Source organism: Choristoneura fumiferana, chromosome 17 (assembly GCF_025370935.1).
Source record: "Choristoneura fumiferana chromosome 17, NRCan_CFum_1, whole genome shotgun sequence".
In the NCBI taxonomy this organism is placed as follows: domain Eukaryota; kingdom Metazoa; phylum Arthropoda; class Insecta; order Lepidoptera; family Tortricidae; genus Choristoneura; species Choristoneura fumiferana.
This window is the reverse complement of record NC_133488.1, coordinates 6,606,111-6,631,651: the sequence shown is the minus strand read 5'-3', so window position 1 is coordinate 6,631,651 and position 25,541 is coordinate 6,606,111. Positions and strand designations below refer to the sequence as shown.

General features: G+C 38.6%; 1 protein-coding gene across 4 annotated transcripts; it reads right to left on the bottom strand.

Moving 5' to 3' along the window:
• Positions 1-73: 73 nt before the first annotated feature.
• On the bottom strand, positions 74-24,971 carry PAN2 (PAN2-PAN3 deadenylation complex catalytic subunit PAN2). 4 transcript variants are annotated; one of them, XM_074100795.1, is made up of 24 exons: positions 24,431-24,971; positions 23,674-23,834; positions 23,039-23,208; positions 22,083-22,203; positions 20,004-20,203; positions 19,493-19,718; positions 18,436-18,575; positions 17,090-17,239; positions 16,127-16,223; positions 14,892-14,987; positions 14,129-14,242; positions 13,910-13,991; positions 13,266-13,423; positions 12,276-12,422; positions 11,632-11,758; positions 11,116-11,145; positions 10,528-10,658; positions 10,148-10,329; positions 9,303-9,387; positions 8,464-8,555; positions 7,845-7,953; positions 4,993-5,165; positions 4,405-4,558; positions 74-3,660 (listed from the first exon to the last, which is right to left on the bottom strand). In XM_074100795.1, the coding sequence occupies exons 1-23, from the start codon at positions 24,480-24,482 to the stop codon at positions 4,447-4,449; spliced, it is 2,955 nt and encodes a 984-aa protein (XP_073956896.1). In that variant the 5' UTR covers positions 24,483-24,971; the 3' UTR covers positions 74-3,660; positions 4,405-4,446. The 4 variants fall into 4 exon arrangements, with proteins under 4 accessions (XP_073956896.1, XP_073956895.1, XP_073956897.1 ...); XM_074100794.1 differs by having other exon boundaries at positions 4,415-4,558; XM_074100796.1 differs by lacking the exon at positions 11,116-11,145 and having other exon boundaries at positions 4,415-4,558.
• Positions 24,972-25,541: the final 570 nt, after the last annotated feature.

The following is a 25,541-nucleotide window of genomic DNA, read 5'->3' as shown; positions in this document are numbered from 1 at the left end:
TCACTCGAATAAGTTCTACGTTTTCTTGTTAAGTTTGTAATTAAAGGATTAAAAGGATAATAATAAAAACTCATGAATTTTCCACCTTTATTTTAACTTTTATCTTCCCCAACATAAATAAGATCATGATTAATTAAATACTGAATCGTGATGTGTTGGCTCCTTCTCGTTTGTCGCAGTGCTTTAACATAGCGATAAACTGTGCTAGTCGCAAGTCGGTACAGTCGAGTTCATAAACTTGTTAGAAAACATTTGATCAAAAATATCTGAACCCCTTCTACGCCGTTAACAATAGTCATGTTCAGATATTTTTGATCAAATTGTTGCTCACAAGTTTATGAACTCGACTGTACAAATTTACTAACTAACAAAATATAGTTTTGTAACCTGACCAGAAAATTATGCTAGTCAATTGCATTACAGTACTTTACAGGTGCTTGTAAAAAGGAATAAATAACTATTTAAAGATGCTACATACAGACAAGAAATATGGGATGGTTTTAGCCAATTTGCTAATGAAAACCCACCAGAATAAAAATTTAACAAGAAGTATTTTTAATAAAATTAAATTCTGATGATCACTGACTGAATTAAATATTTTTTTACCTTTAACTGTCGTTTATTTATGTATTTAACGGCAAAAAGCGCAGCAACCCGTATTTTTAAGTAGCATTTTTTGTAGTATTATATTTTTAATTAATTGACGAATAAATCTTATTGTTCAACTATGTCAAGGCGGTTCATAATTCTGGTCAGGTTTTAACAGTCTTTTTACTCTGATTCATATCCTCAAAACTTTAACGCGAATGAATATAGCGACATGAACTTTTTAACTGAAGCAAGATATTTCTTATTTGAATTGTAAAATTAAGTTTACACGAGAAAACCAGTTGTAAATTACAACTTTCAGCATCACATTGTTCACCAATCGACTTTAACATTAGAATATTACAACAAACACCATCCAGGCAAATAAGATATAGGCGTGCTATTTGAGAGCCGAATTAAGAAATGCGAGTTCACACAGGTTGACCGCCTATTTGGCTCTAAGGAGACAATCTCAGCGAGTCACATACCGAAAATTTACATAATAGCGTATTAGCGTAGCATAGAGGTTGCGCTGGGCGGAGCGCGTCGCGGTTTGTGCCTACTGCTAGGCTCAACTGAGTTGATATATCACCTCGGGGTCATCTCAGATCGCGCGAACAAGTATGGGCTGCGATCGTAAATGAAACGCACTTTTTAAGCCCCGACGCAAAGAGGGGTGTTATAAGTTTGACCGCTGTGTGTCTGTCTGTTTGTCTGTGTGTCTGTCTGTGGCACCGTAGCTCTTAAACGGGTGGACCGATTTGAATGCGGGTTTTTTTGTTTGAAAGCAGGGTTTCTAGCGATGGTTCTTAGACATGTTTCATCACAGCCATTTTTGAGATATTGATTTGAAGTGACAAAGTCGGAGGTTTTCCAACTTTTTGTTGGTTAGGTTATGCTGTATTACTATATATGTATAATAGAACGTATTTGTAATTAAGTTTCATTGAAATTGTCTCCCGAATGTAAGTGTCTATTGGGAAGCTTCGGTCGCCGATCTATCGCTGTTGCTCTCCCCCACTTCTCAATTTTAATTACATGACGCTGACGCCTTCTTATAGTATATCACAACCGACAATCCTGGAGTAATTGTAGAATGTATGGAAGTTTGTTAACATAAGGTTCAAATTGTGGCAAGACATTGGTTATTTTATTTTGTTTTACCAACTTCTCCCCTGCCACACTGAATGTGTATCTCTAAAATTATAATACAGGTGGATATACCCGAAATAGGAGTCTTTAAAAATAAATAAAATATTATTAGTAATTTGGAATATGAAAACGAATGCACGACAAAGGGAGCTCTGGAAAAGATCTCTTTTTTTGTGAAATATCATCTCCTCAACTCCAAATCATGACGTTAAATTTAACAAAGCACTTACGACAAGAGTTCCCTTAAGCTAGTATTTCTCAAAAAGTTTGACCCTACATTTAATGCAAGTATGTAGGTAGGTTGAATGAAACTGAGCCTATTTACATAGTCCTTTTAAAATGTCCTAATTTAAATGTTTGCATAATTCGTTTGTTACTACAACAAACCACAGAGCTGTACGATGAATGGAAGATATAATTTTTTATTTGCATTGGAGTCCAGTTCGTCTTCAAGTCCGATTTGGCTTTCGTTAGAACAAAATTTGGTGCTTCCATAGTAACTTAAGTAATGTTATATGGGTCAATCAATTTTTCAGTGCTGTTATACTGTTCCGTGACTCAGGAGACAATAGCGATACAGTTGAAGTGTCTTTTGAAATGGACTTATTTCCATTTTTATTTATTTTTTAACTATAAATATAGTTTTGCTTAAAATAGAAATATAAATTTATATATTCTTTGAGTTAAAGTTCTAAAGTCACTTCTTGTTCTATAAAAAAAGTTGCCAACATCAAAATTGGGATCAAAACGGCCTCATTTCTTTCTTATAATATAAGAAAAACATACAACCGTGGATTTATTTTTTCCTCACTTTCCCAAAAAATGTTGTTAGTGGAAATAAGCCCTTTTGAAAAGACACTCAGTTCATAGAAAAATATTTGTCATTTACTAGCATGCTTCGGAGATGACCCATGAAGGGGTTGACAAACTGTCGCAAATCCTACATTTTAGTGGATTTCTACCCCATAAAATCATACTTCTCGGGTTATCTAAGTTTTCAAGTGACCCAGGAGACACTGGCAACGAGCTGCACTTCAAAGTTGATTGACCTATATTGTGAGACACGGAACCCCTGGTTCGCGAATACGACTCGAGCTTGGTTGCTAAAATTTACGATGCATATGTAAAATTAGTATTTCTATATATTTTTATTTCTATAAAAATAGTATTACAGACCTTGATGTTAAAAGCATTTCGTTATAGGTGTAAAGAGCCTAAAAATAAATATTTATATTAACATTATTGCCAACTTTAAACATGAGCTTCGAGATCACTCCCAAAAATAAAATAGGTCTATACAATGGTTCCTTGATCAAAAACTTAAAAATAACGCACAATATTACATAAAGTCTCGCTTGAATTCGTACACATAAGATTTAAAAATAGTACCTTACTTATAAGCTATATATATTCGCATTTTTTTTTGTTTTTAGAATTATCGCTAGTTCTTTTAACGTCTATGAGCAGGCAGTTAGCGTCACTGCGTTGGAGGAGAAAAGTCCTCGAGTAACCACGAACCGTAAGACGAAGCGTTTACAGGCCTCCCACTAAGTGGACTGACAAAATCGCGATTTGTGGACAACCGGTAGATGCAAGTGGCAAGTTATCGTTCATTGTGACGTTCTAAGGGGTAGGCCTTTGTTCAGCGGACGTCTTACGGCTGATGATGAACGATAACGGTGGGATAGTTGCAAACAAGTGTTAAAAAGTAGAACAACCGAGAATCGACGTATTGGAAGATAGGCGTCGTTATTAAGCTATGTTTATATTTAGAACTTATCTAACATGTTCAAAATTTTAATGACTTTTAAATCTTGTTGTCTTGTACCTTGGCGTTATAAGGAATCATTGTACAAGCTGCAGTGTCCTTCGCTGATGACTTGATAGTACATCTCACTCTCGTGGTATGGGCCAATGACTCTGGGGGCGAAAAATGTTTTTATTAATATTAAGGCTCTGTTTCCACCAGAGACGTGAGAGGGTGTGTTGCGAGGAACATGTTTTTCATGAACCAATAGAAACGCTTCATTTACTCTCGCCACGCTTCGCTCCGGATTGGGAGCTTCACGCACACCATATATTTGCTTCGTAGGTGTACACAGGTTTTCTCACGATCTTTTCGCTTGCCGAAAAAGTAATGGTAAATTTCAAATACAAAAAGCACATAGTTCCGAAAAACTCAGACATGCGAGCTCGGGTTCGAACCCACGACGCTTTGGTTGAGCGGCCATGGGTCAAACCACTAAGTTACCCAGAGCTTTTTTAACCTCCTGAGTCCTCGCGTACTTTATAAAGGACCAATTAACTCTAAGAACAACGGCCGAATGTACTTTATAAAGTACAAATTGTTCATAGAATAATGAATTCTAAGAATTTTAAAATAACTAAGCAGGTCAAACACGTCTAGGTCTTAAGCACTAAATTTGTTAAAAAAAGTCAGGACTTAGGAGGTTAAATAAAATTAGTATACCTACGTTTTATTTAAAAGATAAGCAAAACCACTATACTTATTACTTTAGTTTCGTTTCATTTCCTGTCAGTGATAAACGAAAAACAAAATCCGATGAAATAATAACTCGGCAAAACAAAAACCCTACGAAATGAGAGTTCGATGCAACAAAAATCTGATGCATCGGACACTAATTGTTTAAAAACTTGAATAACTTTGACTCACTCTCCGCCATAAGGCCCATACTCGAGCGTCGGCTATGAGGCCTCCTCGCTGAGCTTGAGGCTAGTGGACGAGTAGAAAAGCACGCACGGCGTTTTCCACCATGCACTGAACTGGACTACTTCCGACGGGGTCACTGGCGTTATGCTGTAAGAAACAAAATATATATAGTGATACACACCGAGTCGCCTGAAAATATCGTGTTAGATAAATCCAGACTTCCGTTTCTTGCGGGGCATTCTTCTTGGCAATGATGCCATCTGCGGCCTATTTGTAGTATAAAATTTATAAATAAGATAAAAAAATCTGTTGAAAATTGAATTTAGTTTTTTTTATGATTGGTTTTTTTTATTAAAAAATCTATGTATCCGCCTCTCCCTGAAACTTTTTTCTCGGTATCGGTATATCTAGGCGGTATGTACCTACTCGTATAGTTCTGGTCGATTTCCCACGGGATCAGGATGAAATCTCAAATTTGGAGATTTTGGGAAAATTTGGGGATTTCCAGGGGAATTTAGTAAATTTCCTAAATTTGTCAACTGCAAAACTAGTTTATAATATTAGTAGGAAGGTTGTCTCACCTAACATCGTTAAACATGTACCACTCCTGGTCAAGCCCCGCTTGCACGTACGCCACTAAATTCTTCGGGTTGTCTTCAACGCAGACGACCGCCGCCGACAGGCAGTACTCGTCTTCGGACTGCGTCGTCACTTGCTTCTTCTTGTGCTTGTCGCGATCGGACGGCGAATCGTTCTGAAATTTTCATAAGGGCGGCTTCAGACTAGCGTTTTATTTGCGCGTATAACCTCGTTTTTTAAAAGCGTGTTTGGGCGTTTTCAAAAAAAGTGTACCTTTTCTTTCAAAATGTATTTAATTTTTTCGTACAAATTTTAAGAGTCAGTTTTGTGACGCTCATACCGAGTGTATGGAAAAAACGTCGCAAAAGTGACGTTTTTATTTAGGACATATTTCAAACTACCGGAATCAATTGTGCTCTTGATTCAGAGTAGAAATCAACATATTTTTTCTAAAATAAAAAAGGTACACTTTTTTTGTGAAATTGCTCAAGTACGCGCGTACAGTTGTGGTTTTGATTTAGCCTTCGAGCGTTAAACACGCAGGAATGAGCGCGCACACGCGCGTACGTTTAAATCTAGCGCGCGCGTGTTTGTGTATGTCTAAAACGACCGTAAAAGCGCAAAAAAAATGTTTAGGGTAAACCCTCCAGTGAATGAACCCCCCCCCCAGTGAATGAACAAAATCACGTTTTTTGCCTAAAATAAGCAATATAGCCATTTCCACCAACTGTCGTATTTTTTTTCTTACCGGCAACTCGATTTTCCATGCAATGGCAACAATCGCTAAATTTATTTTCGACCAATTTCAACATGGGCAGGCGTTTGAAGTTCACGTATTTGTGCTTTTGAAGTTTTGTATGGAAAAATTAGATCCCAAGTAAGAACAGTGCATGTTTGGAGTAACATTTGAACTGCTTATTTCATGTATACCACTATAAAGGTTAGCTATTGGTTAGATTAAGAGTTAAATATTCTATAATTGTACTATTTAGTGGCTTATTTTGCGGTTAAGTTGATATTTTTAGGTGTTCCATTACTGGCTTATCAAATGTTCTAAAACCAGTAAATGAACAGTCTGTTCATTTACTGGTGTCGGCTCAATATAGTTTTTTTCCTAAAATTAAATGCTAACGTAATCGTATTAAGGTTGTGTTTTCAGATTCTGCATAGAAAACGATTCTGTTTCTTTGAACTAGTATTGGGACACTACGTGTTCATTCATAGGAATGAAAAATCTAGTAAATGGACTATAGAAATTTGGCTTTGTTCATTTACTAGATACCTACTAACCCTACGTATGAACAACGTAGGTAACGATGGACCTGATCGAAATGCACGATAGTTTTACTTCCTAAATTGGACTTGTTAATAATATTAGATTGTACAACAAGAGCATAAAACAAGCCATTTTACCCAAGACGTTCATATAGTCACCAGAGCCGGTACAACGAGGGTGGATAGACACGTCGAGGAGAAAATGGGGATTGCGAGGAAAGGAAAAAGGAACAGTTAAAACAATTGTGCAGTTAATGTGTACCTTTTATTTGTCATGAATTACTATATAATTAAATATTTTTTTGTTTTATTGATTTATTTTGATCAATTTTTATTTTTATATAAATTAAATAAAAATGATTAAAAAATGATGTAGATTTTGCTTGTAGTAAGTTGCTTATTGTTATTAGCCACAATCTATAATTAAAAATTGGGTTGTTAAGATTTTTTTGTCCCAAATGATGATACTTTTAACTAATTAGAGACTGATTACAGACTGATTAGAATACGAGTATCAATAGAGTTTAATGTTTGTTATTTATTAAGTTTTATTATAAAGCTCGGATTATCGTCACTGAAAAAATCTCGTACTTATCTAAAATCAATATGTCAACAAAATTGAACCTTGATATATAACGTCTATAAAGTTCACTCGGAAAAAATATCTATTTTGAGCTACGAGTTTTTAAAAAAAGTAAATTAATCAAGATATTAAGGTGCTTAATTTGTACCTACTTTAATAGAATTATATATGTATTTTTGTAATACAGAAACATAATTGGAATACTGAAGGTGCTGTACCTACCTCAAGATTTTATATAATAATAACTGAAGAAGAAGACTTCGTTTTATGTTAAAAATGCTTTTCTAAATGTTGATTAAAACTATCTAAATAATGTTCATTTACTGGGTTTTACTCTGTTCATTCATTAACTTTTTCGTTCATTTACTAGGTTTTTGGATACTTTTTTATTAATTCTTCCATAACTTAAAAACTATACACGTAATAAAAAATCGCAGAAATTAAATTCTTGTTTATTAAATAACGATTGTTTAAATTACATAAAACCATTACAATTATTAATAAGTACAGAGTAGTGATTTTTCAAAGTAGAAAAGTTTCTTAAGTGTTCATTCACTGGAGGTTTTACCCTACCTGAAGCCGCCCTAATAGTTTTTTCTTAATATTGTAAAAGTCCTCATTGCTATCTACAATCAAAGGCGGAAAGACGACCTAACAATAAAAAATGAAAAATGGAGCGCTAAACTTGCAACAATAACAAAACAATAACAAATATGGACTATAACGGGGCGATTAAATAATTAAAGAAATATATTATTATTATTATTATTCTAGCGATTCAACCACCTCATTTTTCTGGTTAGATTTTTTTCGAATTGGCTGTAGATTTTGATGTCTTTTTCTACTATTTTTTACAGCTCCTGTAATTTTTACAGAAGTGTCCGAAAAAATGGGACGGTTGAAACGCTCGAATAATCATGCGCAAATAAAATAAACAAAAAGGCATGTTATGGTCTACATTACATAACATATATCTTATTTACCTAATGCGCTTACCTTATCATTGATGATGACGTCACCATCAGACTGCAATCTGACCAGCAGCTGGTGTGGCAGGACACAGTGAGAGTCGGGGCTTTTGGACGAGCCTTGGGATGGACTCGGTCTGGAAACAAACACTTTCAATTTTACAATGCTTCAAAATATTAACCCTTGACAATATATAATAAATATGACATATTTTTTGTATAGTTCTAGTCTGATTTTGTCAAACTTGTGAACAAAGCCTAAGCAAGCAATGGCATGAATTTCACATATCTCTCCAAGTTTATTTTTTTAAGAATTGTGTGTATGTTTGTTACTAGTTCGCGCTAAAACAGGTGGACGGATTTGAATAATAATTCGGTATGTAGACGGCTGGACGTCTGAAATAACACATATGCTACTTTTTATCCCGACTTACCCCAGGATCGCGTGTGTGCGGCAGGTCTATTTACGTGGTTGTATCATATGAACAACATCACATCGCCCCGCGCCCGCCGTAGGTGTGATGTTGTTCATATACACAGCCACGTAAATAGACCCGCCGCACACACCCGACCCGCTCCCGACCCGCTGCCGTCCTGTGTGCGTTTTGCGCTAAAGTAATACTTAAACCATCCCTGCACGATCTTACCTGTCAGGATGTTTGAATCGACACCCCGGCCTTGCGCAGTGCAAACCGTACCGGCACGGTTTCCCGCTACTCCCTCGTTTTGATGGCTCTTGCTAAAAGAGAATGTTTTTATACACAATGTATACCTACACACAATGTATTTATTTTGATTTCTGCTAACTTTAAGGGATCGTTCAATAGATATTTTTTTTGAAGTTAATTTCTGTAAGGCACTAGTGGCCTATCTGTTACTGTTTAAAACATAATGAAAAAATTAAGATAATATATAATTATGCACGGTAAAAAAGCGTAAAAAGCTAAAAAAGTGTTTCTTTTTTATGTTTTTTTTTTATGTCACTCGTCAAGTTTCTGAATATTACAATTTGAAGTTACATTATCTCGAAGTTAGCGGAAATCAAGAAAAACACAGTGTTGATGTTAATTATACAAAAGGCCCAGCTGTAGAAGCCCAGAACCCGTGTAACCTAAAATTACTAATTTTGTAAAAAATATTCTAATAAAATGTTAAGTCAGGTTTCCCTTATTTATGATGCTAAAAAAACGTAATAGCTTTAATTTTATTTCGCTTAAAATATGGTACAACAGATGGAACACAGTATAGGGATCACATATTTCACCAGCTTTTGGCATGCAAAATATTCACTACAAACTAACATTACATTAAATTTAAGTGCTCTAACGTACATACACGTAATAGGGTCATTCATTGCTCAAAAGAGGAAAAATATTCATCAACAGAGTAGAATGCTGTTTCCACAAGCCATGCTTTGAGTTTATATTTAAATGTATAATATAATATAATATAATATGTATGTTTTTAATAGCATAGCTTTTGTTACCGTGTCTTTCTGGATGCCTTTAGCCCAGTAAGCTTTCTCGTGAGCTGTTATCCCGCCGCAATTGATGGCTAGTATTGGAGGTAGCCTGCAAAAGAAAGTTCTGGTTGAAAATAAGTTTGGTGGGATTTGGTTGCTATCAAGGCAGTACTAGCGCGCCAGAGCTTAACCATAAAAAACTTTTTCAAGAAAACTTGCACGAATGACTTTATCACGATTTTTTTTTTGGTCGTTATTATCAGGACAAGGTTTGTGTGTAACAAAATAAAAAAAAAGAACGGGAGCGAAGCCGCGGGCAACAGCTAGGAGATAATAAATAAGCTTTCAGAAATGGACGTCCCTAGTTTAAATGAAATACTCCATCAGAGAACAATTTTGTTAATGTGAAATAAAAAAATAGTTTAAAAACATGACAGTCATAGTCTGGCGAAAGAACTCTATACACCTCTTCCTCTGGCATGGGCTGGACACCCCCCCCCCCCCACATTCCTATTGCATTTATTGTAGGTTTTGTGGCTTTTATCACTATCACACTATTCGACATCAATTTTGTTATTAGACAAGAAGCACGTTGATAATCTGCATTTTTATTTTTAGATTTCTTTGTGTTATTTTTGTTTACGTGTGTCGCATTTGTGTGAATCTCTCTCTCTCTCTCTCTCTCTCTCTCTCTCTCTCTCTCTCTCTCTCTCTCTCTCTCTCTCCTTCTCACTATCTCTCACTCTCATTCTCGCTATCTCACACTCATTCTCACTATCTCTCACTATCATTCTCACTATCTCACACTCTCATTCTCACTATCTCTCACTCTCACACTGTACAGTAGAGTGGCACGTCACTAGCAGTACCGTATGATGCGTCCCTGCTGCGCCGTGGGCGTGAACCGCGCGCAGTGGTCGCACCAGGCGGGCGTGGCGCGCCGCGGGGCCAGCGACGCGCGGACCAGCTCCGCGAACCCGCGCGGCTCGTCGCGCGCGCTCCCCCCCGGAAACTGGAGGGCGCACGCTAGCACCACCGATTCGCGCTCTTCCTGTTCAACGAAAGAACTGTCTGTATCGTGTCATAGAAGAGTCTACTAGTGCGCCGTTCGCACGGGCGGCATTATGCTGATTTAGATTAGTTCTTTTTAGTTAATAATGTACATGTCACATTTTTCCTGTTATTAGTTTGAACCGCTACTAACCCTAAACTAAAATTTCTATTAAAAACAAATAAAACTACCACAAACCTCTTTATTACACTTCAGACACCTGTTGAGCTGGTGTCGACCGATAGCGAACAGCTGCGATATGTCAGACTCTTCCCTGTCCGCCTGTTGGCTTGGCAACTCGTCGTTCACCTTCGGTTGCTGGTCTTGGGCTAAAATAAATATTAATAGTTAAAAAAAGTAATAAAACAGACTTTAATGGTAATCCGAACCGAAAGAGACAAAATACAGACACAAATTCCTAAAATATTTTTACCAACCATAGACCAATTATATTCGATCTATGTAACCATTGTTTGTTGGTAGTTTTTTTTTTACAACACAGGAGACAGATAGGACACGCTCTCTACAGGGATCTATACTCTATCACAAGGCAGGCCAATAGATTTTCTAGGTGGGCAAAATTTTTATGTCTGGGGTGGCGCCGGGCAACTACTTTCAGAGGTACCTAACTACAAAAATTAGTCGTGCTATTAGCCGGCTGGCCGAACAACGCGTTGGCGGGCAAATTGAAATGTCTTAGTGGGCCAATTATTTGTGGCCCGCAGGCCTGGGCTTAAATATGCATGATAATAATATATCAAAATTCTTAATGAGGGCCATCATTACCTGTGAATTCTACGGCTCCGAATAAAGCAGCTTGCAAAAAAAAAAGGTTTATATAACACCAATAGTAACTCAACACGTGACTAAAATCTCTACCATGTGACTAACATCTGGCGCATGGTGAACGGTTGTGTTGCTCTGTGGATGAACTCTGAGTTCACAACGGTTGTGATGATATTAAATGATATTGTAACGGATAACTCACGTCTTAAACCGAGTTTAGCTCGACATGTTTCGGGCTATTTCGTAGCCCTTCTTCTCAGGGTCGCGCGAGCAGAGCGTTGGCGCGTAATGTGGCGGCAGCCGCCGAGTCGCGTGCTCCTAAGAAGGGCTACGAAATAGCCCGAAACATGTCGAGCTAAACTCGGTTTAAGACGTGAGTTATCCGTTACAATATCATTTAATATGAGTGAGTCTCACGGTAGTTTCATGTTCAAGGTTGTGATGATGATTGTGTGGAAGAGCTGCATGAACAAATTATTTATAGCTCTTTAGTAAATGAGTTAGTTAATTATTTACCTTCCTCCTGGCTCAAATTGTTATGCCACCCGTCCTCCCTGACTTCGCCATCTTGCTCGAACTCCGTGTTTGGCCCCAGAAATTCTAATTCTGCGTACTGGTAATCCTCAGCGTATTGTCCATTGACCTTTAGAGAAATTTATCAGGGACAAATTAGTGTAATTAGGTAGATTCCTTAGTAAACAACAACACCAGAAAATATGGGAGACGTATTTTTTCTTTTGTCAATCAAACAATAAATTTAAAAAATCAAAAACCCGACTGCCTTGAAAACTACTAAAAAAAAAAACAAGTCTAGTGGGCTACAATAGAACTCTGTCTTCTTTTTAGTATTTTTAAGGCAGTCGGGTTTTATGATTTTTTTTAAATTATTGTTTTATTTCAGACTTTTTGATATTTCTGTGGAAATGGTAGATTAACCCATATATATTTAGAATGGGCATATATATTTATTTTTATTTCATGCATTATACGCTTAGAAATCTCATGATATGGCGGATATTACGATCGAGTGACGTCATGTCTAACTGTAAAGTGATGGACCTAAAGACTCATTCATTATTTAGCTCATGTTTCTCGCACTCTCCCAAGTTGCCTAACGAAAACGTTCACTCCACGCCACTGTAGACTAAATAATTACTTACTTGCGTCGTTGCAACGCTTCCGTTGGTTGCGATGCCAAGCCGCGGTTTCGGTGGCGAGTTGTTGGCCAGTAACGCTAGTTCCTTCTCTTTCTTGCGCGTCTCCAAAATCTCGTAGTGCATTTGGTGCAGAATGAAGCGGTTCCAACTCTGAAATGTGTCAGAAAAATTCAAATACACAATACATGTAATGTTCTTATGCCTGTACTACATGTCGTACAGACGTGTAGCTTGCTTGCACGTGTTCAAAGTAATTATTTATATTTCACTGACATTAACACTTTATTGTTTGAACGACAACTCGCCACTTGCAACTACCAGGTGCCTCTCGCGACGGTTTCAGTCCATCTAGCTGGAGGCCTGCCAACAGTTAGCTTAGCCTAGTTTCTTCTTCGAGAGCTTTCGGTCCCAACGTTTATCAGTGTTCTGTTGGCCTCTTATATCTTAGATAGGCTCAGAGTCACGCTACGAGGCAGGGAAAAAACTATGCTCGGAGTTTTTTTCTACGATAGAATTCGGAATATGAAAATTGGTCAAAGGACTAAAGTCATCGACATAGGCCGAAGAGTATGCAAGTTGAAGTGGCAATAGGCGGACCACATCGTTCGAAGGAAGTAGTGTATTTGACGGGTTAGCAGCAGCTTGCTTCCACCGTGAACCCGCGGCTTTAACCAGGTCATCCGTCTATTGTTGGTGGACGTCCTACGCTCCGCTTGCTCCACTCGAGAACTTTTCGGCCCCAACGGCCATCTGTTCTCCGTGCTATGTGTCCTGTCCATTGCCACTTCAACGAGCTAATTCGCTTGGCTATATCGATAGTGTATTTATGCGAAAATACATACGAAAGGAGCGAATTTCATTCCTTAGCAGTTCGCATTATGAACGATAAAGTGAGCCGCTTCGCGCGGTACTATGGAGCAAATGCAAATGGAGTAAGGGTGTAGACGCTCCCCTCGCCTGCATGTCCGTTGCTGGAAGTTGTTTTCTAGTAACCTGTATAAGAGCAACCAAATCGACCCTAGGGTCGGGACCACGGTCGGGCAGTATGAGACCTAACGCGGCCGCCTCAGGAACTGTTCTGAAGGCACGGAGGAAGTTAGTGGCCTGGCAGGGGGCGCCACCGGACGAGTCTAGCATTCTGAACAGGAAACCTGTCGGCATAATAACACCAAATATATTTTTTCTATTTTTTTTTGCTGACTTTATTTGGATTATCACGTCATCTACTCATATACACCTAATTTCAAGTGAATACAACGGGTGCGGTGTTATTTAACATCCCGGAATGCATGTCCTAATAAATAACGCACCGATTGGTTCGAAACACGTTCGGCTTATCTCGACTATCAATACGTCAGTGACCCGTGTACCTATCTATTTTAATCATTGTCTGTGTCTCACGGTAGTTTAATAAGACGACACGAATTATTATTATTTATAAGTCGTACAATTCAGGACGTAATTTCTGGGACGCACAGTCAACTGCAAATGTATCGATTTCTTGGTAGTTGACTGTACAATACCCTGCATCCAGATCATGTAAAGAAAGAAATTGTAATTAGTTTATTAATTTTTGAAGCGAAATAAGACAAAGAATATATTTCTATCAAGTTGCAATTAATATTTCATAAACGTACCTAGCTCACAGCTGAGGCAGAATTCCTTTGCGCAAGTGTGGGCCAGCAGAGTCGATTTCACGGATGGAGTGTTATACAATACCTACAAATTATATATAAGCATTATTTAATAATATTAATATAGTAATTTCTTCAGTATAAGCGACAGGAAACTGGTAACGGTTGAAACGTAGAACTACCCGTCAGTTAGCCACGATGTACTAAACGAGTATGTTATACCTGTAACATGGAGTTGCAGTAAGAGTTTGGCAAGATGGCCTCGAGGCCGGGAAGGCCGCATTTGCTGTTCACACCGTCTTCGCTGTGACTGTGCTTATTGAAACGGAGATCCATCTGAAATTGGGCTATTATTATTATCCATACTAATATTAAAACCCGAAAGTGTGTGTATTTGTCAGAGAGTGACATAGGCTACTTTTTATCCCGGAAAAATGCACAGTTCCTGAGGGAACAGCGCGCGACCGGAACCGAATTCCACGCGGGTGAAGCCGCGGGCAAAAGCTAGTATTTTTATTATTTAATGTATTTCTGATTCTGTTGAACATAGGCCTCCTCTATAGACCTCCAATTGCTTCAGTTGGACGTGGCCTACAACCACCGTGTACTCGCGGCTTTAACCAGATCATCCGTCCATCTTGTTGGTGGACGTCCTACGCTGCGCTTGACGATCCGCGGTCTCCATTCGAGAACTTTTCGGCTCCAATTGCCATATGTTCTCGTGCTATATGGCCTGCCCATTGCCACCTCAACGAGCTAGTCGCTTTATGCAATCAATTAACTATGTACAAGAAGTTATAATCAAAAGGCCCTACCAATTGCAAGTAATATTGCAAAACTGTAACTAGTTACAGTCGAGTTCATAAACTTCTAAGCAAAAATTTGATTAAAAATATGTGTACACGACTCTATTGTTAACGGCGAAGAAGCGTGTTCAGATATTTTTAGTAAAATTTTTGCCCAGAAGTTTACGAACTCGACGTACCTTTTGGTAGTGCTTCGGTATCGGTTGCGTAGCGAACTTATTCTCAGTCATTTTGGCAGCGAACAAGTCTTCCAATGTGTCTTCTATGTAAGGCATCTGAGAAAAAAAGTTATTTTTAAATTCATCATTAAATATGAAGCGACAACGTGGCAACGTCTTGTAATTTTACCGATAGGTTGCGCATTAGATAAAACCCAAAATAATACTGGCTAAAAAGAGTTGTGTGATTCACATAAAGGTTTTAGACTAAGCTCTTCTTACACGTAAGTCGTCGATACTCGACAATTTTAGTCTCTAAGCGCCGACACGAGTACGAACCTCCATGATTTTTTATTGCCGAAATCCCTTAGGCACTAAAATCGTACGGGTATAGAAGATTTACATAACCTTGTGTACGAAGGAGCCGCCGGCTGCTATTATTTTAGCGACTGGCGACGCGGTGAACGTTTTTTTTGTACATTGCAAGCTCGATACGCATACCGCATAGCGTTTTATTAGCAACACACGTAATGTACTCATATCATTCATAACATAAATACGCTCGCCGCACCGCTAGTCACTCGTAGTCGTGGTAAGGCCGTGGTATACGTGGACCACACAGCTCAATAGGGAATATGCATGGAACACAAAATTTCTCTGAAATATTTCAAGTTAATAGAAAACCGGAAAATAAAACGAATGACGAAAAAAAGCATCAATATCGAGATTGTAGTTTGCATGCCATCTCTTTCTAGAAAAATGAAATTTAGAATAAACTTTCTATGGCCATCGTAGCATATAACGTCTTAGACGTTACGTCTATGATGGATCTCTCTATCTTATTGACAATCTTAACATCCTCTGTATATCAATCCTGAGAACTTCCATATCTTCTGTGTTTTTTAAATATATTAAAAAATAATCTTTTACAACTCGGTTTGTAGAACAATGAAGATATATTTGAACAAAAAAAATATGCCAGCATATTCTCTATTTACTATTTGAAGATTGGAGGAGGCGAAAGTGGCTCAGCGGCAAAAATTTGGCCCACTCTCCATACAAAATTACTTATTTCTGCATACATTTGAGGGCCAGATTTTTTGCCGCTCAGTATAATTATTATGACCTATGCTACCAGCTTATAAGACTTATGACGAGAATTGGATTAATATGGCTATTATTTGGAGATATGATGAAATTTTAAATACTCACTTGTTTTGATGTCGGTCGATAAAATCCAATGAAATGTTGTTTACCTGGTTTCTTCGGCAAGTTCTAGGGTTGGGTGCGTACCCGATCGGACCTTGCATTTTCATTGTTTTTAGTACCTCCGGATCTATAGGTTTGGGTTTTCTGAAATAAAGAATATTACTTTGTATAATGATATTTTATATGACGGTCGTTTGTTATTTCGAATAAATGCAATATAGGTTTGAAGGCCAGAGTGATGAATAGGTTGTTACTGAACTAGTGGCCTAAAGTGGTAAGTAGTCATTTCTAAAAGTAAACATAAAACGAAATCACTAACCGATTCCCATTTTACCGTGTTACCATGCTATAAAACCAGTATACTTCGATTTCGCCAAAAATTTACTTTAGAAATGATTCGTTCCACAAAAATGTTTAATTTTACCAAATGCGTTTTATTCAGAAATGGGGAACTATTCAGGATTTATTTCAAGACCATTGTGTAGAACTCTATAGGTTAGGTTAGTTTTATAAAAATCCTGAAGCCTTTACAGTTTCATATTAGAATGTATTTGGCCAAATTAAACTTTGTAAAGCAAATAATTTGTAAAAAAGAATGTTTTGGTTAGACATTAGTTTTATAAATCCATACTAATATTATAAATGCGAAAGTTTGTGTATTTGAATGTTTGTCCCTCTTTCACGTCAAAACGGAGCGACGGATCAACGTGATTTTTGGCATAGAGATAGTTTATAGGCCAGAGAGTGACATAGGTTACTTTTTATCCTGAATAAATGCACAGTTCCCGAGGAAACAGCGCGTGATAACCAAATTCCACGCGGGTAAAGCCGTGGGCAAAACCCATTTTAAATATATTTACTAATATTTAACCAAAACAATGTTTACAAATGATCCCTTTCACATTTTTTTTATTCCAAGATGACAGTTTGTTCACACTGTTCCCAAATTCTATCTAAGCAAGTAGATAGACTTTGATTTAAGATGATCCACTGACCCATTCAGATCTTACCTATAGCCCCTCTTAAAGAAGCTCTCGGGCAAGTCATTGAACCACTTGGTACCGGGCGCGAGCGGAGGGAGCGAGACAGAAGAGAACTGGAATGTTTCACTGAAACCGGCGAACGGTATGTTCGGAGGCGGATCGGCGAACTCTGTTGCTCTGAAATAACAAAAAAGATAGAACATTTTTTTAATGACCATAATATGGTCAATAAAAAAATGATCATTATAACGTCATGGCACGTTATAAATAACAATTCATGCAAATATTTTACTTAACTAGCCTGTTACCTGCGACTCCGTTCGCATAGAATTCATTAATCGCTATCCCACGTAACCATGTCGTGGGAACTATGCAATTTTCCGGGATTGAAACTATCTGTAGGTATACCGAATTTTATCTAAATTGTATCAGCAGTTTATTCGTAATGAGGTAACAAACAAACAGACTTTCGCATTCATAATATTATAGTGAAGCCTGAAGTGGCAATGGGCGGGCCACATCGCTCGAAAGCACGACTCGTGGTGCAGGAAGACCTTGGAGTGGAGGCCCTGGGGCGCGACACGCCCGAGAGAACGTCCGCGGAAGGATGACATCAAGAGAATAGCCGGGTCAAACTGGATGCAGGTAGCACAGAACAGAGAGAAGTGGAAAAAGCTGAAGGAGGCCTACACAAACATGGTAGAAAATGGCTGAGAAGAAGAGTATATTATAGTATATTTTTCAGCGTTTACAGCGTTGTCCGTCATCCTTTATTATTCGAACAACTAAGGAGCGGAATGCTCTGCCAGCTTGTGTTCCCTGATCGCTACAATCTGGCCGTCTGCAAATCTAGGCTGAATGGACATTTATTGGGCAAGCGTGCTTCATCTAAGGCCATATCTTCGCTTACCATCAAGCAGGCTTGTGTACCTATCTTACTATAATATTATAAACGCGAAAGTTTGTATGGGTGGATGTTTGTTTGGATGTATGTTCGTTACTCTTTTACGCAAAAACTACAGAACGGATTTGAATGAAATTTGGCAAACAGGTAATATATACCCTGGATTAACATATAGGCTACTTTTTATCCCAATATTCCCACGGGATAGGGATAAAATCTCGAAATAACAACCGGTGGGCTTTGCGTCCTGAACTCATGAAATTTGATATGTAGGTAGCTGGACGTCTGGAATTACACATGAGCTACTTTTTATCCCGATATTCCCACAGGATAGGGATAAAATCTTGAAATTTCAACTGCTGGGTTTAGAGTATTGAAATTTGGGATAGTTGTTCTTGACACAACCTCAATGCAGACCACGATCTAAATTTTGGGAATTCCCAGAGGAATTTGATCCTAGAGCACTTGCCTGGAGAAATTATTGAACACCGGTTCATGGTTATGCTGTGGCGAGAACAGATGTAGATGGCCAGCTTGGTCTCCGAAGACGAGGGCTTGGCTAGTCGCAGAGACGTCCATCACGCTGCATACGGAAGACTGCGTGTCTACCTATAGAAAAGAAGGAGCACTATTATCATCATAATCATAATGAACATAATAATATCAGCCGCATGATATCCAATGTTGGACATAGATCTTGAAAGCAGCCTACATCCATGAGATAGATAGATAAATAACTTTATTCACCACAACACATACTCGTACACGGCTTAGTAAGTACAAACAATGATAAAGTGACATAAAAATTAACATGATAAATGAACCCCCGACTTTAACCAGGTCATCCGTCCATCTCGTAGTCGACGTCCTACGGTGCGTTTGCCAATCTGCGATCGCCATTTGAGAACATTTCGTCCCCAACTATCGGGCCTATTTACGTGGCTGTATATGAACAACATAACACCGCAATCCCACGCACGACCCGCCTCGCGCCCGCCGTCGCTGTGATGTAGTTCATATCCACGTAAATAGGCCCGCCGCACTCTCGACCCGACCGGCTTCCAACCCGCGGCGTCCTGTTTGGTTTAAGCTTAAGGCTCTATGAGCTGACGCAGTTTGCACGGAGCGGGTGAACGCCCATTGGAAAATTGTTTGAGCAGCGCTAACCTCACACGGATTTTACCTGCCTGCCCACTCCGTGCACCCGCGCCAGCTAGAGTAGGCAGTGGCGTAGGGTAGTAGGGGCGGGGGTCCGCCCCGGGCGGCGGGGGTCCGCCCCAGGCGGCACATTTAGGGTGCGACAAAATATCATAAAAATTTAATGGTGCGTGTGAAGTTCCTAATCCGCACTGGGCCAGCGTGGGATCATTCAAATAAATAAAAATGTTGCACCTACGATTCGGACCGATTAGAAGTGGTAGGTTACCCTGAATAAGAGGGCGGCAAAATTTTCTTCCGCTCCGGGCGGCTGATACCCACGCTACGCCACTCAGCGTAGGTCCTAAATGAAACAGCACTCTACTAACCTGAAACACCGAATGATTCTCGCTAGTGTGCGAGTTAACGTGCAGTAAAGTAACATGCCCGTCGCCGGATAGTGCCACGGCACGGCCGGAGAACGCCGGAAGGTAGTGAAGGAGTAATGGCGGCGCGGCGGTCGCACAGGACCACGCCGCCTCCCCCCTGCCCGCGCGGAGGCGGCGCACGTCCCACACTACCACGTAGGGCTCCGCTACTGCTACGCCGTTCACACTAAAGACAGTAAAATGAAAAAAGCTTTTGTTTAATTTCTACTGTTCGTGTATTATGTATAGTCTGTTATGGCCTTATGGGCGTACCCAGGGGGGGAGCAGGGGAGGGCAGCTGCCCCCCCGGACATTGTATGCCTTACAATTTACAATATGTATTATGCATTAACTTTTGAAAAACCTCGCAAGCCGTGTTGTGTGAACGAGAAAACAAGCACAGGGATTCAACCTAAAAAAAGACAACTTTATCAACGATTAAGTTTTTCGTTACACATTCAATATAACTCACGACTGCGTAAACCCGCAAGTGATGAGCAAGTCCCCCTGCATATCTAGATCCGATAAGCACGCCGTATGGGCCCTGAAAGTGTGCTCCGCAGTCTCCGGGGTACGGATGTCGCGGAGCGCCACGGAGCCGCCGGCGCTCCCGCAAGCGACTAGTGAGCCGCCCCCGCTCCTTAGTACCGCGCAGCCTTCTTCTGGGATCGGCTGGAAAAGATAGTCTTTTTTTTAACAGACTTCAAAAAAGAAGGTTCTCAATTCGAGTGTATTTTTCTTTTGTATGTTTGTTACGCGATAACTCCGCCAATTGTGGGCCGAATTTCAAAATTCTTTTTTAGTTCTAAAGGACATACTTCCGAGGTGGTCCCATTGACACCAAGTCAGGATCTGATGATGGGATCTTAGAGAAATCGAGGGCAAATTTTGGCATTTTTAACATAAGTCAAGTATTTACATTCAGAAAGTATCATTTGGTGAACTGGACCTTGATAAAGAAGACCGTAGGTACCGGTACTCTGTTATAAAATGATATAACTATGCTGTGTTTGAGCTTAATGGAATCGTTGTAAGATGCACATTGGCTACAAATCACTAAAAAGTATGAAAATATGTACAAAAAATGGAACCAACTTCAAAAACCTTGAAAATAATTTTCCATTAGTTTGAAGTCGGTGCCTCAGCACGAGCCAGCAGGAGTGATTGAAGCTCAATATATAGTATGTAGGTGAGGTAGTCGACTATAGTTCCACTCCTGCTGGCTCGTGCTGAGGCACCAACTTCAAACTAGTAGAAAAATATTTTTCACTTCTCATGCTCGTAAAGTTGGTGTTTATGCTGGATCTAGGCGACATAATATGACTTTTTATGCACTAGTGCATAAAATAAAATCTTCGTCTAAGACCAAGGTAATTAGGTGTCAACAGCTACAAACAAAGAAGTTTCTTAATATTTTTTTAACACATTTTTTATTTATATAAAACTAAAAATCAATCAATTCAATCAAAATAAATCACTAAAACTAAAAAATATATAATTATATAGTAATGCATGAAAAATAAAATTTACGTAGTGAGTGAACAATTGTTTTCACTGTTGCTGTTGCTTTTCGAAGTGAAAAGCAGAGTGTAAAACTCGAGCATTAAATCCATTTTCCCCTCGACGTGTCTATCCACCCTCGCCGTACCGGCTCGGGTGGCTATATGAACGTCTTCGGTAAAATAGCTCGTTTTATGCTCTTGTTGTTTTTTTACACAGAAATAGGTTTGCGTTTGACCACAATCACGCCTGATGGTAAGCCAAGATGTGGACTCAGATGGAAGCACGCTTGCCTAATAAATGCCCATTCAGCCTAGATTTGAAGACGGCCAGATTGTAGCGGCCAGGGTACACAAGCTGGCAGAGCATTCCACTCCTTAGCTGTTCGGATAATAAAGGACAGTCTGCTCGTCGAGAGTTGACAAATTCAGGGGTTCTTACCTGATTAGGAGCAAATTGAATATATAACTCAGAGTTAAGTGTTTATTCATTTGACAGAATTATGGTATATGTAGATAATAGGACATGCAACTTAAATACAGAGCAGCACAGTAGGGCAGATTTCAGGTTTAAAAAAAAAACTTAATTTGTCAGTTAGATAATCAAACAAACAATGTCAAAGAAAGAAGGAAAAAATAAAGAAAACATTGACAACACGGTAAGAATGGATAAGAATAAAAAGAATAGTTATGCATGTCACGAAATGGTCCCCAATCAGAAACGCCCAAAGTCCATCAAATTTTGGGTGTAGGCTTCCGCCTCGCTCGCACGCCCTCGCCCTTCAACCTAACCCAGCCGGGTCGGATTTGCTCCGACTATATCGAGCGCTCGCTCGATCCGCGGCAAAAAATGTCTATTCATCCCAAGGGAGCAGCCCTGGATAACCGAAACCACGCGGGCGAAGCCGCGGGCAAAAGCTAGTAATATTAATAATAGAACCCGACGCTACCACTAGCGGGGTAAATCGATTTTTTTGCTAATACTGTTTTTTTTAAAGTTGAAATAACTGAACATGTGACTTAACATAATAAAATAATATAAATTTACTTACAATTACAGTCTCCACCATCTTAGTTAAGTCCAGATCAATGAGTGTGTCCTGGTGACCCCCAATCATCAGCTTTGTGGGTCCTACTTGGTGGAGGCATTGCATGTCTGTCATATTCCTCGATCTGTGGGATATCTAGTAAACTCTTATAATGTTTCTGGTTGCCATAAGTCATATTTTGGTTGCTAAAAATAACAATCAAGGGTCGGATGTTACGAATTAGCTTTATTGTTCGCAATAATGTGGACATCATTCTTAATTGAACAATTAATTAATTTCTTACCTGAGATTTAATTGTAATTCCTAGTACAAAAATATTTTTTATAATGAATATTTATATATTTATTAAAGAAAGAAAACAGTTTTTTTTTTTCCAAATTTTCTGTGGTCAGTCTAATCCGATTTTAACTACGAAACTGCTAGGTACTTTTATTAACATTTTATGAAGTAATTATTTTGAAAAGATGTGTAAATTATTTCGCCATGTGGTTTAAGTCAGATTTTCGAACTATTAAGTCATAACTATTAAGGCCGGCAGCGAACCAATGACTCTCCTTGAGTAGTTAGTACTCATGGGCAGTGATGTTCATTTTCCATCATATGACCCGCTTGCTCTTTTCCCTGCCTCACACAATAAAAATAAATAAATCAGTTGTTCTGTCGATAATTAATACATAGATCAGCAAATAAATGGGTGTTTCAACTGCAATTAGTATCCCTGTTGCATTGTTGGCGTAGAGGTCATTTCAGGGTAGGCAGGTGGTAGTTCGCGCCACAGCAACGCATGCATGCCATAGTCGCATATATTTAAGAAATGAGTTAAACCTAGTGAAAGCTTTCATAAAACGATACAGTGTCCTTAGAGTTCAAATCTATAGAAAACCATACTAACTGCAGCTTGTTTCTTTAACATTTGCGTCAGGAAACTGACAGCAGGTTATTACTTCAGATTTTTTTACCTGTGCGTATGTTTCGGAATGCCTCTTCTAATCTGGTGACGGAGTGAAGTCTTGGTCAAAGCATAGATACCGGTTTCAGTGGTAACTATGTCTCTAACTTCCTCTGATTCATGGACTTGAAATGATGTGTATTTTTGCATTGCTGGCCCGTAGTATGATGTCACATGTCCCTAGATTATAAAGGAAATTAAGCTTGTTTATCAATCTGTATCTGCCTTGGGAGCAGTCTCTATTTCCTGCAGCATTGATAGGATTGTTGCGATGATGCAATGATTACAAATTTACAAATACAATGTGCATTGAATGGCATGGAGTGAATTTCCTTGCCGGTTTCTTAAAAGTTACAAATTCCTTTTTTTTTATAATTTTTGGTCACAACTTTAAAGCATAAAACTTTTACTCAATAGCCGTGAAAATTACCTTGGATCTTTAAAAAACATTGGTTTTTGTTTTCTTGATGGCTTTCTCAAACCAGCAAGATTTTAGCAAGACATATTTTGCCAATGTCAACATAGAGACTGTTTGTTTTATGAATTTTTGATTTGGGGAGAGGAACAGACAGGATTTGTAAACCACAGCAATGGCTTTATGGCTGTAACGTTAATTTTACAAAGAAAAAAAAAACTATTTCTTACCCCTTGATTTCCCATCCAGATCAGCTCCTCATACTTGTCAAATTGCACAGCCGAGACTCCAAACCTGTCCCCGCCATCAACAAGGATGCTATTCCGCACTTCATACTCCCCTTCCTGAGCTGGCATAAGGTATTGTGGAGTGTATTCCGCGGCATAGGGATCTTCAATCAAAAAAAATAATATTAGTAGAGATTAATGATCTCAAACTTATTTTAATGGGCCTATTTTGCATCCTACTGGTGGGCAAATGCTTCTCTTTTAGTCCACTCTATAATAGAATGAAAACAATATGCATTTTATGACATTCAAATGTGATTTAAATTTCTAATTAGAAATTATTGGAACTTGGATCACATTTTATAACCAGATAGATCAGATATAAGTATTAAAAAAAAAGATCCATCCTATAACCACCAAGAAAAGTGAAATTAAAAAAATTGTTAGTACCTAAGTTTGTTTTCTATTTTAAATTTATTAATAAATTGAAATGTGTTGCAATTTTCTTAGAAAGAAAATATTGTAATTTTTAGATATAAGAAACAACGAAATAAATTAAGGATAATACATTACTACATTATTAACACATTATTTTACGAAAATAAACAAACTACTACCACTGTTTTCTGTTTTCATTTAAAGTCAGTCTTTTCTTGAAAACTGTCTAATTTTCTTTCAATGACAATCTTGTGTATATGAATTCTGGGTATACATTAAATATGTCAAGAATATTAAAGTAATATTGATTAGATTCCCTTACCTGCTAACAGGTGATCCGTTGGCATACAGAGATCGTTAAAATGGTACTCCATTTTTAGAGCTGCGAGTCGAGTATTCTTATTCGGACTCACATCAGGTTTTAGTTAAAACACCTACATCACAGAACACACGGAAGATGCCGGTTGAAATTAATTTATTTTAGTATTTTTGTTGTCTTGTCTGGTAAGGTAAAACATACGCACGCAGATGCAAAGCAAAGCAACGCAACGAAATCCATCCACTTACATCGTTACACATAGTTTCGCTATGGTGTCAAAACTGGCTATATTATTTTTGACCTTATACAGAAGGTAATTGAATCTTTAGTCAAATCAAAACTTTCGTTACAAGATACGTGTCGCTTACTGTACTCTTATGACATGGCGTAAGTAAGTAACGGATTTATCCACCATTGTTCACTCCAGTTAAAAGAAGATTGCTAGGCGGTTATAAGTTTTAACTGTGTTAGAATTAAGGTTGAAAATTATGTTTCGATTTAAAGCGGTTCAAGACTGTAAGGGAAAAATCGGCTTTCATAAACATTCGCGCCTGTCAAACAAACAAAACGCCACTGTAAAGGCGTTATACAACTTTTAAACACAAACACGCATAATGATGAGGCCTTTGTTCTGCCATCACGCCATCAGAATGCAGCACTAGCACAAACCGTAAACAGTTTTTTGAATGTGTTAAAATGTCTTTTTCTCAAACATGACATGAAATATTCACGTTGTGTTACAAATAATAGGCCGAGAATTATTGCGCTGCGGCTCAGCTGCGTACGCGCGGTCGCTCTAACGGCCTGCAAAGAGATTTCATACAACTTTGCAGGCCCATACCCAGCACCACCGCCCGCCGTTCGCCAGCAGCCAGCGCTTACCAGTATACACACTCATCTATGGCCAGCGCGACACGCGCGCACGCAACAGGGCGACCAGACTAGCGCCCCGCCAGCTTAATTTTTTGTTCTTTTTTATTTTATTTCATGTCATGTTTGAGAAAAGCACTATACCAGCCTCGGCCAGAACGTGAGGTTGCCGGCCTCGCATCCATAAAAATCGCAGAAATAAAAGTTAAGAACGTTTAAACATTCAAAAAATAGTATCTCCAAA

Bases quoted from the DNA above. Each gene is read 5' to 3' on its own strand.
- PAN2 (XM_074100795.1), bottom strand. From the start codon at position 24,482: ATGGAGTACCATTTTAACGATCTCTGTATGCCAACGGATCACCTGTTA. The intron at 14,243-14,891 runs GTACGTCGAGTT...GCCCAATTTCAG, and splicing joins TACCGAAGCACTACCAAAAG to ATGGATCTCCGTTTCAATAA. The intron at 4,559-4,992 runs GTGAGACAACCT...TGTTTCTTACAG, and splicing joins TACATGTTTAACGATGTTAG to CATAACGCCAGTGACCCCGT.